At 38.4% G+C, this 18,626-nt stretch overlaps 1 protein-coding gene across 2 annotated transcripts in view; it reads right to left on the reverse strand.

Moving 5' to 3' along the window:
* KLHL2 (kelch like family member 2) overlaps positions 1-18,626 on the reverse strand; it is a 145,512-nt gene that overhangs the window by 104,049 nt on the left and 22,837 nt on the right. The window contains exons 3-4 of one of the 2 annotated variants that reach the window (XM_058275240.2): positions 16,488-16,594; positions 6,412-6,533 (exon numbers count right to left, since the gene is read on the reverse strand). In XM_058275240.2, coding sequence (XP_058131223.1) covers positions 6,412-6,533; positions 16,488-16,594 — 229 coding nt within the window. The remainder of the gene's footprint in view (positions 1-6,411; positions 6,534-16,487; positions 16,595-18,626) is intronic. The other variant, XM_071214221.1, reaches the window with a different exon arrangement.

The following is an 18,626-nucleotide window of genomic DNA, read 5'->3' on the forward strand; positions in this document are numbered from 1 at the left end:
CTTACGCGTGGGGCTCCCCTACGCGGGGACACCCCTGCGTGGCAGGGCACTCCTTGCGCGCATCAGCACTGCGCATGGGTCAGCTCCACACGGGTCAAGGAGGCCGAGGGTTTGAACCGTGGATCTCCCAGGTGGTAGACGGACGCCCTAACCACTGGGCCAAGTCCGTTTCCCAGGAAATTTATTTCTTGACCTACTAATTGATTGTCATCCACACATGAAAAACAAAAATACTAATTTCAAGCATAGAGATGTAGCTCCACATTGCTGCTTCCGTCTACGTTTTCCTAAGAACTCCTGCTCCATTGAAGCACATGTCCCCTCACCTTCTTTACTGGGATTATGTCACGATACCTCAGTCACCCTCAATCATTTACTGATATCTTTTCAAAACTTAAGTCACTATTCTCTCCATTACAATTTGACAACTTTTGGTGAGTTCAACATCCGCACATACACCTCAGTTTCCTGAGTTCCAGTAATCTTTTCCTCCAGGCCTCCTCAAATACTCCTCCTCCTCACATGGTCTTGCTTTAGAATTTGCCATCCCAGGAGAAGCATTAAAGACTCAATCACCCAGCCAAGCCCAGTCTAGATCAGTCAATCCTTCGCCAATCTGCAGAACTCTAAGAAACAAATGATTATTGTTTTAAGCCGCTAAGCTCTGGCATAGTTTGTTTTGCAGCAATTCTGTGGCAAAAGCTACCCGATACATTCATCATCTCCATGTCTATATTTAAGTGACTGAACTTGGCTGAAGAAAATCACACAACCATTTCACATGTACCACTAAACTCAAATTTATGGCCACAAACCTCAAGTGAGCTCTCAAACTGGCCTGACTGTTTTACTGGTAAATTCACCTTCATCCTTTCAAAACAATGATGATTTAACATCTTTATTCTCTCCTCAAATTTTCATCTCACTTCCTTGCCTTGTTCTTGGTTGAGTCTTGCCACAGCCTTTATAAAGGCCAACAGAAAACTGCCTAAGCTTTCCATGATCCAATCCTCTAACCTACCTGTATCTACAAATATTTTCTGTCTTCCATCAGGTTAACAAGGCAAAAGGTATGCATTTCCCTCCCCACCCCATTTTGTTTTACATCTCAACCCCTCCCACTTTTGCAAAGACTCTCAATTACACACTTACTGTTATTCTTTATCCCCTTTATCTCCTCAGTCTCCTCAATCTCTGCTTCTCTATTGAGTCATTCTTACTGGCATATAAGCATGATTTAAATTATTACCCATCCAAAGAATACACACAAACAAAATACCTCCCTTGATCCCATCAATCCCTTCAGCTAGCCTGAAGAGTTACCTGTACTCTATTTACCCCTCTTCACTCAAATCCAATCCCATCACCACATCTAAACAGCTTTTATCAAGGTTACCAATGACTACAGTGATCTTCTAATTTATCATTTACACTGGAACATTTCTAAACTACAGCTCTATGACACCACATACACCTGGTTTTCCTGTCACTAGTTGCTCAGTCTCCCTGATCTGCTCATCTAAAATCTGGAATGCCCCAGAATATGTCTTTGGCTTTCTTTCCTTCTCTGTCTATACTACTTCTCGAAATGATCTTATCCAGTTCAAGGACTTTAAAAACCACCACATGCTCATATTGCCAAACCTACCCCTTTAGTTGGACCCTTTCCTATCTCAAAACCAAATGTCTACCCAGCATTCCATATATATGTCCAAAAGGCAAAAGTTAACATGGCCAAAAGAACTACCCACCACCCCAAAAACATGTTCCCATCCCATGTCTTCACCATCACATACAATAGCACCATTATCTGCCCAGTTATGCAGGCCAAAAACCCAGGAGCCATCCTTAATCATTCTCCTACTCCATCCACTCATGCAAATCCATTAGTAAGCTTTGTTGGCCATACCTCCAAGTATATTCCCAAGCTGTGCACTGTCTCATGCCAACAACCCAGGTCCAAGCCACCATAATATCTCACATAACCTACCCCAACAGATATTAAAGGCATTCCCAATCTTCTACTAATGCCCCCTAAGTCCACTCTCCAGCAGCTGAAGGAGGGGGAGCAATCTGTCTAAAGCATAAATCTATAAAACCCTAAAACCTGAATAAAATCCAATCTCTAAGGAATCTGGATTCTGGCCACAATTCTATGTATAATTTTTCAGGTCCAACCATAGGTAATTACAAAGGATTTACCTGGCAGGCCTCACAGGAGAAAACTGTCCTCCCACACCAAACTTGGGGCACAGCCAGTGCACTGCAGTATCAAGGGAACTGCAATCAAAGCTCAGGCCTGCTGATCGACCACGCTCTTATGCTTATCCGCATCTTAACCCCAACACCTCCAATCAGAGGCCTCCTTTACAGAGGCCTCAGCCCAGGTCTCCACAAGGCACCTCTCCTGAGAACTCCTTTGCAGGGGGTGGGAAAGGCCCTGAAGACACTTTTCTCATGGGGTGTTTCATTAGGTGGGGGGGGAAGACCCTGGGATACTGGAACTTCCACCTTGATAGTCTCTTGCTTATCCTATCACGGTAAGTAATTAAAGGTTTGTCTGTTTTAGTTTTGGTTTGTTTTAATTGACTAGTTCTACACCTGGCAACTCAGTTCTCTCCAGCTCAGCTCTTGACAACCTCTTTACCAAGAGCTACAAATCCTACTTTATCATTCTCTACTCTCCCGATCACTTATTCCACTTAAATCACAATCACCTTTTTCTTTCAGGTCCTTAAATATTTCAAGCTTATTCCCATCTCGGGTCCTTTCACGTGATGTTCCTTCTACTTGGATGTTCTCTGCCTGTGTCTTTGCATGGCTCCCTCCTCCTCTTCATTCAGCTCTCTACTGAAATGACTCCTCCTCAGAGAGTGATAATGTAAAATTAACTGTTTATTTATCAATGTGTTTTATTATTTGTCTCTCTAACTCACACACACAAACACACAATGTAAAGGCTATCAAGTACAGGGACCTTGCATGTCTTCCTTAGCACTGCATTTCCAAAGGCTAGAAAAGTGCCTGGCAGATAAAATATACTCCATAAATATTTAATGAACTATTGATTAAAAGCTGGAGTTCATCAGGATCAATACTACCACTAAAAGAATGGGCAAACTCAATAGCTTGGAAGTTGGAAAGGGAAAGAGCAATTCATATTTAAAAACAGAAATATGGTTACTAAACTTTGCCCCATCTAGCCTAGTCCAGCTATAGATTTTTAAATCCTTAGCAGTTGATGCATTGTTATGGTGTGGTTTGTACAAGAGAGAGTACATGGCACTCTAATCAGCTTACCACACTTAATTTTTCACAAAAGACTGATATACAATTGTACATTTACATGTTTTAGGTTAAATTTTAATTCGCACAACAGCAACAAGAACAAAAAAGCTGAATTAAAAGCATGGTCATGGTAAATATATGTTCTTATATGTCCTTAAAGAAAAAAATAAGCATATATTCATTTTGCTCAAATTATCCCCCATCTTTGCCATAAATAAACCCTAATATCCAAATTGAGAACCAAAGTTTAAAAAACCTAAACAAAAAACAGTAGCAATAATGACAACAATTCAGGAAAATCTAAAATAGCCAAGAATTTAAGCCCTATTGCTTGTATCATACAGTAAGAATTATTCCTTCTTTGGAGTTAATTTTTCAAATTACTTTATTCCCTCAATCTGACTCAATATTAACAAATGTCATTTCAAATAGCTAGTATATATATTTTTTATTGGGTAATGAGGAGATTAAATGGTAATCACAGAGGAAACCCAAAACTAGGAATCAGGAAACCAGGATTATGAACCTGTTGTCACCAAATGACACAAGATAACTGGAGCGCAGCATTCCATGACTTTATGATTGCACATGGAAACATGCAATTCCAAAGTAGAAGACTAACATACCTAATATTGTACTTTATTACTAAAACAGGTATTTACAAAGGGAGGCCATATGACATGAGAACTGTTTCTAGATCTAATGAGCAAATATACCTACAACTATAAACACTTGAATTATACAAAGTTCTGCCCCTACTGTGAGCACACTAAAGGCAGGTACACTGAAAGCAGGGATTCCAATTGGCCTATTTTAAAATTTAGTTTAACATTAATAAGAACAGCAGATATCTTCCCCATGACACTCCTTTCCTTAAGGTAAACAGCACTTACTAGGAAAATTTAGCAAAGTTTAGATAGACAAGAATACACAGAACAGGGCAAAGAGCAATTTGGTGTATCTTGGCATGTAATGTCTTCCTTTGTATTTCAAGAAAAATACTTGCTTCCGAAAAGGTAGTTTATTTTAATCTATTTTATTTCTCAACTGCCTTTTCCGAAGCAAGTATTTTTCAGTGGAATATAAAATAACATTTTAATTACCAGGATACCCCTATGCTGAAGAGATAAAACAAAAAACAAAACAGAAAAAAAACTATACAAATGTGAAGCATTTAATACGTCCGCCAAATACAACTCTTCATATATGTTCCTGTAAGAGCTGAGCAATATACACAAAAGGCTAAAAATTAGCACAGCAAGAGATTTTCTGAAAGGCTGTGATGACTAATATTTTAGGACTGGAACACGATAGTTATTAAAAGAAACATGAGAAGCATTCTCCTGGTTCCTAACAGGCACATGTCTCCTAACCCATAACTACTACAGACATTCAGAGCTGAGCTCATGTGGTCTAGTCTCTTAGACCCAAATCCACCTTTAGCAGTTTTCTCCCATATGGCCCATTATGTGAATTAAAGAAATTAACTTGTAATTCATTGGTTCAAGGTCAGAAATAGAGTATAACGTGGTCCATACACACAACTGATAAAAAGAGGCAGCAAATAGAAACAAAAGACAAATTCTTGTGAAAACAATGCCCTGGAATCCGGCAAACAAAAAACTATATAGGAAAGAACAAAATGGAATGACAGATCAGTGCACTGTTATTGCATGTCCTATACCAAATACCTTCTCTCATGTCAAAGAACAAAAGTTCATTTAGCCTCTGATTTGCACCTTTATGCTGACCAAAGTTTATCAAATACCTAACTTCATGAATGGGACTTTCAAGCAATGAGGCCATCCGGGAAATATCAACAGGAGACCTTATCACTGTCAACAGTTCAGATTTAACAATCAACAGCATTTCTTAAGTTAAAGTGCAAAGAACTAAGTCTTCAAATAAAAGTATTTTGTAGCATATCTAACTAATTAGAGGAGACAAAAGACTGACCCCACAATTTCCTATTCGTACAAGAAAACTTAGAGATTATTTCTTAACTGTTCAATCCTAGTTCTTTTCATTGTCCTCCAAACACTCTATGGGAAAGAGAAAAAGATACAAATTTTTAGATGGCACTCTGACATATTTTATTAAAAATTAAAATATGCATGTAAATATATACTGTGGAAAAAATGTATATATATATACACTGTGGGAAAAAAAAAAGTACATGTACTCTTGGGTCCACAAATTCCATATTGAAGAATCCAGCTTATAAAATGTATGGCTGCAAATACAAAAAGTATTCATGGTAGAATTTTCGCAAAGATGAAAAATCATACATGCTGATAAATATACAGGATACTACACAAAGAATGAGTTGGATCTATATGTGCTGATGTGTAGAGAATTGTAAGACATTTTGTTCAGTGAAAAAAAGCAAGTGGCGGAACAAAATGTATAGTAAAAATACATTTTATAAAGGAAAGGGTGTGCGTGTACGTGTATGAATAAATGCACAGAAAAATGGTCTGAAAGGATTCAGACCAAACTGAGAACAGAGGTTCCTATCTGGGAAAGGAGAGTAGATAAACGTGTTTGTGGTGGGGCAGGTCCAGAGGGGAAGGGCACTTTTGAAGAGGGACTCTCCCTTTTTACTCCATATGCATCTGTACTATTTAAATGTTTAAGTCAGCTGTATATATAACACGTTTGTTCTTTATAGAAAATAAGAAAGATGTAATGTCAAGTTCCATCTAAACTCTAGAATCACTGAGAGAAGATGTTTTAAATAGTAAAAGAAGTAAGACTGTTGGCAGTCAAAAACATCCTTTGTAGACTTCACTCTTCAAAGGAATAAAGAAAATTGTGGGCAGCATCAATCAGCAGTTATAAATGAATATGACAGTGTTTTCATGAAAGGATGAACATCATTCAGGGAACTAAAGCACTTGTATCCTACAACTTTAAGAACATAAAAGATAATGAAATAAAAAAAACATTATTAAAATGATGCAGTCATTCCAAATGCCTTTTGGAAATACGATTTTAACAACAAATCTTATTACTTTGGTACAAAATAGATACTGTGTGGGCATGCTTTTTGGATTAAAAACAAAAAAACAAAAAAACCACTGGCATAAAAAAGAGCTAAACTGTGCAAAGTGTTACTCTTACCTGTACGTTTTCTTCTGTAACCTGAATTTCTGCAGTGTACACATAATCAATTAGCATCCGCAGGGTCCAGCCATCTACCTCTTTTATTCGAACTCTCTTTGCTCGGCTCTCACTCATCTCACCTAAAACACAAAGGAGTAAGAATAAAGCTACAGCAAGGAACAGCTGTGGAAATAACAGTAATACCAAAGTTAGGTTGATCCAACATTTTGCCACTCTCTGTATCAAGTGGCAACTAGATCTGCCATTATTTGAAGGCCTGAAACACGACCCTACCCCCCCACAAAAGCATAGCTAAGCAAACTGTAAAATGCACTTGAAAATCACATCACAACAAAGAACATGCCATGTGTCCAACTGCATGAAAATCAACACCTGCAGCTGCAAGATGAGGCTGCCCATGCTTCTGGGCAGGCTTCCTTGCTGGTTAGCACCATTTGTTCAGCAAGCGCAGGAATGCCCATATGGATATGCACAGCCTCTGCCCTCAGAAGGGAACACACCCTCATGCAGGAAACAACTGGAAAACATATTTCAAAGATGCTGAGGGACTACAAGGCAAAAAGGGATCATAAAGGGCTCAGTCAACGGCTAAGGCTTCTTACTGAAATCTTCTAGCCCAAGCTCACCTCCTGTGTGTCACCTGCGGTAACTTCACCCTGAAGCCATCTTTTACCACCACTTACAACTAAAGCCAGGTACCCTTCTACATCACAGCTACCCGAAAAGTGCTACAAGACTCCACTCCTAATACCCAGTGGGTTAATTCAAGCGTTCAGGGATTACAAATTAAGACACTTCCTCATGGAAAGAGAGGGAAGCAGACAAGAGAAGGGATGGCCCTTAGACCAAAGGGACTGGAGGAGGAAAAGAAGGTCTGAGCTCCTATGTGTGGACGGCACAGACTGACCCAAGATATAGGGAGACCACAGGCAACTGAATGGTATAGCAGGGGGAGGGTGGAAACTCAGTTAAAATCTACAATGGGGGTCTAAAAATTACAGAGTGCCACAGGACACCCTTAGCAAAATGTTTGGTTCCAAAACTCATTAGGTTTCAAAGTTAAAAGAAGCATGGAAAACGACACCACCATCCATCACTCTCACTTTAATCCAGCATCACCTGGACACAATGGCCTCAAGACTTCTCGAAAGCTCATTTCTTTTTCAGATACAGTGTACCATCAGTGATGGTAAACTATCAGAAAGCCTATGGGAACCCAAAATTACACAAAACTCTTTTGCAAACACAAACCTTGAGGAGTGAAATAATAGTGAGGTACATTTAACTATTGCTTCCCTGGAGATTATCTCTGACAAGAACTCTGAAAGAAGCTGCTTTTCTAAGAGCTAAAATGTCTCAAAAACTACCCTGCTACCTCCAACGTGGGGCATCCGTCCATATTATAAGGGAAGGAGAGTTAATGAGAAAGAGCCTACAGAGCAGAGAGAAAGGGGATTGGGTTATTGTCTGTTGCAACCATAAAGGAGTATTTTATTCCCTCATAGAAAGGGCTAAACAAGGTCAAGGAATATAAAAAAATAATTCCTCATCTGCATAGAAGACACTTTCCTCTATCCAACCCTCTCTGTAACACGTAGAGACAGACAAAATCTATATAATCTGGAAGCTCCTCTGTGTCTAAAACTAGACCCTTTTGTGATACTTACTCAGATATTATTAGCCAAAGTCCACATCTAATCACCTATAGGTCTGCTGTCACATGCAAAGCTCTCAGGGGATGGGGCATAAAGTCGTTTACCTAGTTCTCAAGGAATGTATTTGAGCCTCAGGAATTAGGCACGATTTAGCACAGACAAAAACAAGTAACTAATTTACAGATATGCCTGAAAAAGTCATCTGCTAAGATGTTTTAAAAAAATAGTATAGTTTAAAAAGTATTGCTGAAAGATGTACTTTTATAATTCATATATTTCTTAAGTGTCATTTGTAATATTATCCCTCCATAAACTAAATCTACTTCCAACAAATTCATTCTCAATCATATACTGTTTTCAAGCATTTTAATCTTGCTTTTTATATTAATTTACCAAAAACAATGAGAAATACAATAGACTGCATTAGTAGCACAAAAATTCCAGTAACTATTACGCATTGAAACACACACCTAAAAGAACTGCAAAAGTTATATAAGTTATTGCCCTTCACTGTATTTACAGATGAAATCTTCAAACAGTCTGGCTTTGTGAGATTTATTTTTTATACTGTATTTTAAATGAAACTGTACAATTTATTCTGCCCCATTTGTAACTTCCCATAATCTTTCTACTAATTAAGAGTCTTCTGTTTCTATGTTCTGATCATGTAGAACTCTGCAGCTGTATGAGAATACCCATAAATCTGAGTCCTCCTTGACTCTCCCCTCTTCCTTCTCCACTCACTCCCCAACATTCTCCACAACCTGGAGATTTAATCTCAGAAAGATCTCAAATCAATCCCTCTCCTTCTCTACATAAATTCTGCTGCTGTGCCCTTTGGGGCTTCCATCATTTCCTGCCAACACCACTGCAGCAACCTCCTAACTCTTCCTGCCTCCAGGACTGATTCCACAAATCTGACAGTGGTGTTCAAAATCCTTCAGCTGTTGCCCATTACCTAGGGAAAAAATCCAGGCATTCAAACTCCTTCCCTGTCCAGCCCCAGGTTCACTGTCTAGCCTCATCTGTCTTTCTCTCCCTCTCTCACTTAGAGCCTTTTTAACTAATGTAAGAAAATGGTCAGCCATTTCTTACCATGATGCCTTTGTCCTCCTTGTCTCCCCACCCACCGCACTCCCCAAGCTAATGCCCACACATCCTTCAAGATTCAACCAGAACCTCTCCAGGAAACCTTTTCTATCGTTGCCGCAAGCCTGGGTTAGGCTCTCAACCCTGGACACACTATCAGAACCAACTCTTTACCTGGTTCTCCCCACCTGCATTCTTGAGCTTCCTGAGCACAGGGATCAAGTCTTTCTTATCACTGTATTCCACAATTCTAGGCATAGAGAAGACACCTAATAAATATTTGGCTAGATGAATGAATGACTATATGAATGAAGAGTAAAGCAAGTCCAATTTGAAAGGTAGCATCTTTACTTAACACAATTAATGACATTTAAGTTAACTTGAAAACAGGTATTCTAGCAACAAAGGGTTTAGGTCAAGAAACATGTATCAAACATCCCCTATACATTCCAACCTGAGCCAAGGACTTTTACTACTGAACGCTTCATCTCTACATATTTTTTTTTTTTGAGAAAAGAAATGAGATTTCCAGAATTGTAAAAGCTTAAGGACACATATATAGCTGAAATCATTTCCACCTCAAGCATCTGAAAGGAGAGCTCCCAAAGCCTAGCACAAACTGGTAAATTTCATTTATCTACTCTGAAGTTCTAAAAAGTTAATAGATTTAAAGAAGAAAAACCCTAAGATCCATTTCAACTTAAAAATTATATGATTCCAACTTTAGTTTCTGTTTCAAATACAAAAATATATGAAAATAAAAACCTATAATACAGAGGCTTCTATTAAGCAGAAACTGTAAGAAGTGAATGACAAATTTACAGCTGCACTCAATAAATAAATTTTATTCCATTACATTTCAAGTTCCTCTTGTCATCTACCCTAATCATCATTGCCCTTTTGCTCACTATTATTGCCAGACTGTAAAAAAGCTACTGGCACACATTATATTTTCAGTCTGGTAAGCTGACTCAGATGCCTGCACCAGCCACTCTCTGTGGTGGTCATGGTAGGTAACTCCTAACTCTACACCTAACCAAAGGAAACCTGGTACCTGCCAGTTTTTGACTGGTCTCGGTAACTTCTGAGAAAGGTTTCCTAAAGAAAAGGGAGAGGGAGAAGAAGAAGGGGAGGGGGAGGGGGAGGAGGGAGGGAAGGGGGAGGGGAAGGGGCTGATCCTATTTCTTCCTCAAGAGATTGAGTTTCCTCTCATAGGCATTTTGTATCCAAGAGGGGAACAAGCCTTAGGATAAAATATTTATTGGAAAATAACAGGGTATAGAGACAAAAGGAAGTAGTTTCCTGCTGAAATTCTCAGACTGTAGATCCAATAGTGCCTGCTGCACAGCCTACATTCCAATTATGAGATAATACACTTCCTATTTAAACCTGTTTGAGTAGAGCTTTTGGCTACATGCAGCCTAAGGCATTTGAACTTCTGCTATTTTTCTCATCCTCCTAACATTCGCCAATATCAAAATTATCTTTTCCTTAGGTATTTAGTGTCTTTCTAATCTTACTACTTCTCTGCAACTTGAATTATAAGAACAGAGGCGTGTCTGTTTTGTTTTGTATACCTCTATAGGGGCATACCTGATATTATCACACTGTGCTCTATTGTGCTTTAAAGATATTGTGTTTTTTTACAAATTGAAGGACTGTGGTAAGCAATCTATGTCATTTTTTCAACAAAATGTGCTCACTTCATGTCTGTGTGAGAAGAGCCAAAGTCTAATCCAGAGCAAGGCCCTAATTCTCTTCACTTCTATGAAGGCTGAAAGTGGTGAGGAAGCTGCAGAATCAACATCTGAAGGTAGCCGAGAGAGGCTGGATCAGGAGGTCTAAGGAAAGAAGCCATCTCCTTAACATCAAAATGCAAGGTGAAGCAGCAAGTGCTGATGTAGAAGCTGGGGCAAGTTATCCAGAAGATCTAGCTAAGATCACTGTTAAAAGTGGCAACAATAAACCACAGATTTTCAATGTAGACAAAATAGCCTTCTTTTGGAAGACAATGCCATACAGGACTTTCCTAGCTAGAGAGAAGTCAACGGCTGACTTCAAAGCTTCAGAGCGCAGTTAGGCTGACATTCTTGTTAGGGGACAACGCAGCTGGTGACTTGAAGTTGAGGGTTTCAGTGGAGGAAGTAAGTGAAGATGTGATGAAAAGAGCAAGAGAATGAGATTCAGAAGTGAAGCCCGAAAATGTGATTGAACTGCTGCAATCTCATGACAAAACTTTAATAGATGAGGAGTTGCTTCTTAAGGATGAACAAAGAACATGGTTTCTTGAGATAGAATCTACTCCTGGTGAAGGTGCTATGAACATCATTGAAAAGACAACAAAGAATTTAGAATATTACATCAACTTAGTTGATAAAGCAGCAGTAGGGTTTGAGAGGACTGAGTGCAATTTTGAAAGAAGTTCTACAGGAGGTGACACGCTATCACAGCATGCTACAGAAAAATCTTTTGTGAAACAAAGAGTAATCAACGTGGCAAACTTCTTTGTTGTCTCATTTGAAGAACTGGCCACAGCCACCCCTGATCAGTCAGCAGCCATCAAAATCGAGGGAAGACCTCTGCCAGCAAAAAGATTTCCACTAGGGCTCAGATTGTGGTTAGCACTTTTTAGCAACAAAGTATCTTTTAATATAGCTATGTACACAATGCTATGAACATTTAACAGACTACAGTATACTGTAAACATAATTTAAAAATGTACTGGAACACCAAAACATTCGTGTAACTCGCTTTATTATGATATTTGTTTTATTGCTGTGGTCTGGAATGACACTCACAATATCTCTGAGATATGCCTATATTTTCCAGAGTCAAGGAAACACATAGAAGATGATCAATAAATATTTCTTGATGAATGAAAGGATGAACCTTAGAGATACATAATCATGCATACAACTTTAAAAAGCCTAACTTCTTAATTATTCAAATACTCTACCTTTTCTTATCAAATTCCCCTCATAAAAATTACGTTCAAAATGACAAGAGCACAGAAAAAGAATAAAAGTAAAAAAATATTTCTTGCCAGATATCAGAAGTTATAGTCTGTGGCACCTAGTAAATTAAATAAAAAACATTTTAAATGCCACACTTGCAACAAAAAAGTAATACTAAAACAAAAGAACCCAATTTGATACGGTCTTACACAAGTTATACAGTTAAGCAACCTGGCCTCGCTCTAAATAGGCCCATACTTCACAGAGTAAAAACGTGGGACTACATCAAAGAATTACTTTTCACCTCCCTCTCTAACTAAACACTTGGAACTACTACAACTAGCAGAATTCTTTTTAGGGAGATATAATTTGAATGAAAAAACCCACCAAAGTTTAGGGGAGATTAAAAACAAGGGTCAAGAAAGAACATGTGAATATTCTCCATTTCCTACTATGTGAGTCACGGGAAAACAAAAGGGAAGGGTCACACTCTGCCAACACAAACACTACTGATCATCTAATGTGCAAGAGAATAGAAATACATGTGGTGTTTGCTGGAATGGAAGTACCCCCAGGTCTACTCAATGGCTTCGATATATTTTTTACAATAAAGTTTAACTGGACTTCAGACCAAGAAAAACAGATAAAGAAATAACTGACTCTTCAAATACTTAAAAGAATACACTTACACTAAACCACAAAGACTGAATCCTGAATCTCTGTGTCTTCTTTACCTAATTCCTGGCAAATTGTGGACGATACAGTGGATTCAAAAGCAGAAAACAGTACAAAGACTGCCAGAAAGGTAAACAGCACTTACTGCTGGAGAACCATAAAACTCTTAAAAAGCACATGAAAAGAAGCATTAGGGAAATGCAAATTAAAAATCAAAATGAAATGCCATTTCACACCCACTAGAAAGGCTATAATAAAAAAGACAGATAGTAACAAGTGTTACTTGAAGGTATAGAGAAATGGGAACCCTCATTCATTATTGGTGGGAATGTAAAGTGTTATAGCCTCTTTGTAAAACAATTAGCAGTTTCTTAAAAAGTTAAATATAAATTTACTGTATGGTCCAACAATGCCACTCTCAGGTCTACCTAAGAGAAACAAAAATATATGTCCAAGTGAGCAGGTGTCACTCAGTGGTATGAGCTTGTACCTTCCCATGTACAAGGTCCCAGGTTCAATTCCCTGTACCTCCTTAAAAATTTTTTTTTAATTAAAAAGTCCTCATTTGGGGAGCGGATATGGCTCTGTGCTTGAGTACCTGCTGCCCATGTATGCGTTACTGGGTTCAATCCACAGGACCTCCTAATATATCTCCACATAAAGATTTACAATCAAATATTCATAGCAGCATGATTCATGATTCTTAATAGCCAAAAATTGGAAGCAATCCAAACATCCATCATTTGGTGAATAGTGGTCAAAAGTGTGGTAGGCCATACAATGACTACTATTTAGCAATAAAAAGGAACAAACTAATGACATACAATGGCACGGACGAACTTCAAAAACATTAAGTGGGAATGAAAATGTTCTAAAACCGATTTATGGTAATGGTTGAACCACTCAGTGAATTTACTTAAGTTCACTGCATTGTACATTTTAAATGGGTATGTTTTATGATATATAAAATATACCTCACTGAAGTTGTATAATTGCAATTTAGGTACTCAAAGTAATTTCATATTTTACATGTGAAACTAATACAATATACCTAAAAAAGAAAAGCTACCTCAGCAAATGGCAATCTAAAACTTGACCAAGTATAGCAGGTATACTCTCAGGCAGAAACAAGTCGAACTGCAAGAAATACCCACTGACTAGTTAACTAAGATACACTAGAAATATTGATGTTTATAGAATCAGAATGTCCTGAGGACCTCATTTCCTTTGTTAAGCAAATCACAGCATATTCATAAATTGTATGCCACTAAAACATGAAGAGGAGAGAAACATTAGACAACAGAAGAGGAAAACTGAAATACAGTTTAGACTATAAAGTAAACAGAAGAAAATCTAAAGACATACCAGGCTCTCCCTTCTCCCTCTAGTATTCATTTCTCTGGGTGTCTGGGACTCATGGAATTTGTAGACTCTAAGTGCAGCCTTTAGAGGGGAAAGGAAACTAACTGATGGTATAGTTCTAAGTTAATATTGTATTTTTGTGTATTCTGTTGAAAATAAAATATTAAAAAAAAAAGTCTAGTTTAAGTCTCTCTCAATGTTCTATTCTTGCAGAATACAGAATAAAGAAATTTAGGAATTCAGAGTAAAACAAAAAAAAGATAATGATCATAATTACTGCCAAGATTAATTGAGCATTTTCTTTGTACCAAGTAAAGTATTAAGAAATTTATATATACGATCTCATTTAAGCCTCACAAAAATCCTGTGAAGTAGGTAATAGTGCCACTCCATTCCAGGTGAAGAAACTGAAGCACAGATTGATCAAGTGAGTTCCTCAATTCTGGAAATGAAGTGGCAATAAATAGCAGTGTCATCTGAGGCAAGGCCACCTAGAGGGGACAGCGTATCACTAGGGAATTCCTAAAACAGACCAATACTTTCCAGACTGAGTCCTCCTCTTGCAAACCTAGATACTTTCCTAAACAGTGTGCAGGAGCAATAAATAAGATATAAACCAAGAGACTGAAGTGCACCCCAACACATAAAAATCTGACTAGTCCCACTTCATTAGTATTAGCTTTTCAAATCAGCTTCAGCTGAAGGCACCCTCCCAAATTACACCCACACAACTTTGCTCCCAACTCCTGCTATCCATTCTACACTCCTGATTATTTAACTCTGCTCAGAAACAGCAAAACTGCAACAACACAACAAAAAAGCAAGGGAGGGAAACGGACTTGGCCCAGTAGTTAGGGCGTCCGTCTACCACATGGGAGGTCCGCGGTTCAAGCCCCGGGCCTCCTTGACCCGTGTGGAGCTGGCCCATGCGGAGTGCTGATGCGCGCAAGGATTGCCCTGCCACGCAGGGGTGTCCCCCGCGTAGGGGAGCCCCACGCGCAAGGAGTGCACCCGTAAGGAGAGCCACCCAGCGCGAAAGAAAGTGCAGCCTGCCCAGGAATGGCGCCGCCCACACTTTCCGTGCCACTGAGGACAACAGAAGCGGACAAAGAAACAAGATGCAGCAAATAGACTCAGAGAACAGACAACCGGGGGGAAGGGGGGGAATTAAATAAATAAAATAAATCTTTAAAAAAAAAAAAGCAAGGGAGACTCCAGTCCCCCTCTCAACTCCTGAGACACACCACAGAAAGCCCATTCTCTCCACATTGCCTCCGGCTTGCATCAGTACCAGTGTAAATCTTTTACATCTATTAAATATCAGGAAATGTCGGACCCTCTTCTCACAGCATTTTCTCCAACAGCCAGGGCGCCCAATGCTTCCACACACTGCTGCCCATCACAGCCCCCACTGGCTGTATCACTATTTTTGGTATACAGATCTTCAATGTACTATTACTTACTTAAAGAATGCACAGCTCATCTCCTCAACTATACAGTGAGCTACTGGGGAAAGGACCATAGTTACGTTGCCTTTGTATTCCTTACACTATCAAGTAAAACGTTTGCTCCCAGAAAAATAGGAGGCACTTACTAATTACTAAAGTATGAATAGCTTTGTACTTTTATGTTTTGAGTTTTTTTTTAAATATAACAACATTTATATTTATTGGTATTTTCTGTTTGTTCTACCAAAACCTTAAGATAATCATTGATGGAACTGAAAACTTAATTTCTTTGTGCAGTATTATATATTTAATTTTAAGAATACAGTTAAGGGCTTTAAGTTTAGTGGACATAAATGAATTCTTTTCCAGAAGTACTAAAATTATTCTACATATTTTTATAGCCAGTTGCCTGAGTAAAATCTAAGCTTATGGAAAACCATCCTACTTTCATATAATTCCAAAGTAAAGGACATTAAACAGCTCTTTGTTCACTATAAACACTGGATGAAGCAAATGTGAGAAACATTTGAAAAAATACAAAATACTAAAAAGACTTTCCTTTTCCCGAAATTGTGAAGAGCCCAAAAAACTGTTACAAAAGGCGGGGGGTATGTGTGTGTGTGTGTGTGTGAAATGAACCAATAAATGTAAAGATACATATAAAGATGAAAAGCTGAGCATAAGATTGAGAGTAGATGTACTTGTTTATGGATCACAACAATGAAAAGCAACAGGAGAAAGAATACAGAATGAGACTAAAGTGGTTTCTCCAATTACAAGGTTGAATTTCATAAAAATGAAATATTAATAACAAAAGAAAATGTGAAAAGAAAGAAAACATGAGATCTGTGTACATTACCAAAATACCCCGTAACTAAAATATTTCATACCTGTAAACATGGCATGAAAATAAGGGCTACAGGCAGCCAGCACCACTCTATGAGCAGAGATTTCCATGTCTTCCGCCACAATTGTGACATCGCACAGCAAATTCTGACTGTTTACAAAGCAGAGAGGAGAAAAAATTTAAGATGATACCAATAATAAACGTACTGAACACCCAGTGCAAAGCTATTACAGTAGATGCCCATTTTTCTGAAGGTGAGACTAACTCTACCTGCCAACCATTAGACCAGGATTCCCTAAACACAGAGTACATAGAAATGACTCGTGATGAAGGCCCAATGTTCCTTGGGCCCTCACTCAAAATCTTCCCTTTATTTAACAGAGAAATCTTTCCAAACGTGATTATTGATTTTTTCCACCTAAAGGAAATTACTGACAGCAAACCACCAACGAACTACAGGAGGGGAGGCTGTTTGAACTGAGAACAAAAACGTCAAATGTGACAGATACTAAGATGAAGTAAAAATAACACTCACAGAAAACTAAATAGGGTCAGAGTTCAGAAAAAGAAATGACTGTGGGTCATCGAGCAAAAGTAAAATTACATTCAAATATATTCATCACCTGCTGCTTAAAAGGTATTTGAGCATTTGAAGTTTAATTTAATCAGAACATATTACCAATACAAAATATTGCAGTTCCCAAGACCAGAAAATATTACCATATATAAAATTAAAAAGCATTTTGTTACCTTAAAACAAACCATTATTCAGCAACCATAATTACACCTCCAACTTCAAAACATCCTTTTTAATTCAAAAACATGTACTGAGCATTTTTTATATGTTACAGGTGGTGCTAAATCAGTCTCTCCAGCTAAATTAAGAATGTCACAGAGTATCTTTCTTGGCAAACAATAAAATAAAATAAAAGGTTGCTGATGCTTATTCCAGAATAAGCAAGAGTGCTCAGCCTCTAAATCCTGCTGACAAATTATGACCATTTTCATGATACTTGTGGCTGAAACAAGTGTGGTGAAACCAGAAGCCCTTACCACACGGCAAATCTCTGAGCACTGTATTCCAGTGCATGTGTAAAGTACTCTTAGGTCACACTTCCCTGCACCCTCCAACTATTACGCCTATTTCCTAGCAGGGTGGCTAAGTGCTTCTGTAATTTTCTGGTGACTTACAAGCAACACTGTTGTACAAACTTAATCAAGTTATAAAAGTTTTCCTCTGGTCTACACTGTGTTCCTGCTGAGTTCACACTGAAACTTTCTGGAGTCCTACAGGCATCTATTCTCCCTCCCATCTATGACAAACTGCAGCAACAGGAGTATGCAGCACCAGTGCTAACCGCGTCCCAGCGCCTCACTCTTGATGAGCTTGCTGTGCCTTTTAGACTGAAGTGTGCCTCATGGGCGATGCCGAGGCAGAATTAATGGCTCACAATGCTGTATGAGACGCCAGGCAGGTCCCATATTAGTCATAAAAGGTGGCCCGATGTCGCTAATTTGTCATTTCTTGAGATTAGTGTGGAGAACTGACGAAGTCTACTGTCGGCCCTGAGAGAACTGAATCACTCTGCAAGTCCATGAATTCCACATGGGAAAAGTCAGTGGTGTTTTCAGGAAGATACGATGCAGAAGCTTTATCTACATGTTTTATTTCACTTAATCCCCACCATAATCTCATGAACTATTCTTATTATTTCCAACTTATAACTGAGGAAACCCAATCATGAGATGAATAACCCTCCTAAAGTTCCCCAACTAATGGCAAAACCAGGATTCAAATCCGCGGAGCCTGACTCCAGACCTCTTAACTACTACCCAGAGCTATGGATTTTAAAGATTAAAGCCTTAATGTGTTAAAGTTCGAATAAAATATGGGCTAGAAATGATACATAAAGTAACTATTATTTGACATACTATATATTAGAAACTACACGTAACTTTAAAAAGGCCTGAAATTTTAGTGAATTTTTAACTCTACCTCTACAAAATATTTAGAAAATTCAAATAAAGTTTATTTACTCATTCGACAAAGCAGAGCCCTTAAGGAGGCTAGTGGAAAAAACTGTCAAGGCAACAATTAAAGAATAAAACGGAAAGCACCATAATAAATAACACCTAATTCAGACTGGCGGTCAGAAAAGCCTTCCTTCAGCTGCTGACATTA

The sequence above is a fragment of the Dasypus novemcinctus genome, chromosome 1 (assembly GCF_030445035.2).
Source record: "Dasypus novemcinctus isolate mDasNov1 chromosome 1, mDasNov1.1.hap2, whole genome shotgun sequence".
Lineage (NCBI taxonomy): Eukaryota > Metazoa > Chordata > Mammalia > Cingulata > Dasypodidae > Dasypus > Dasypus novemcinctus.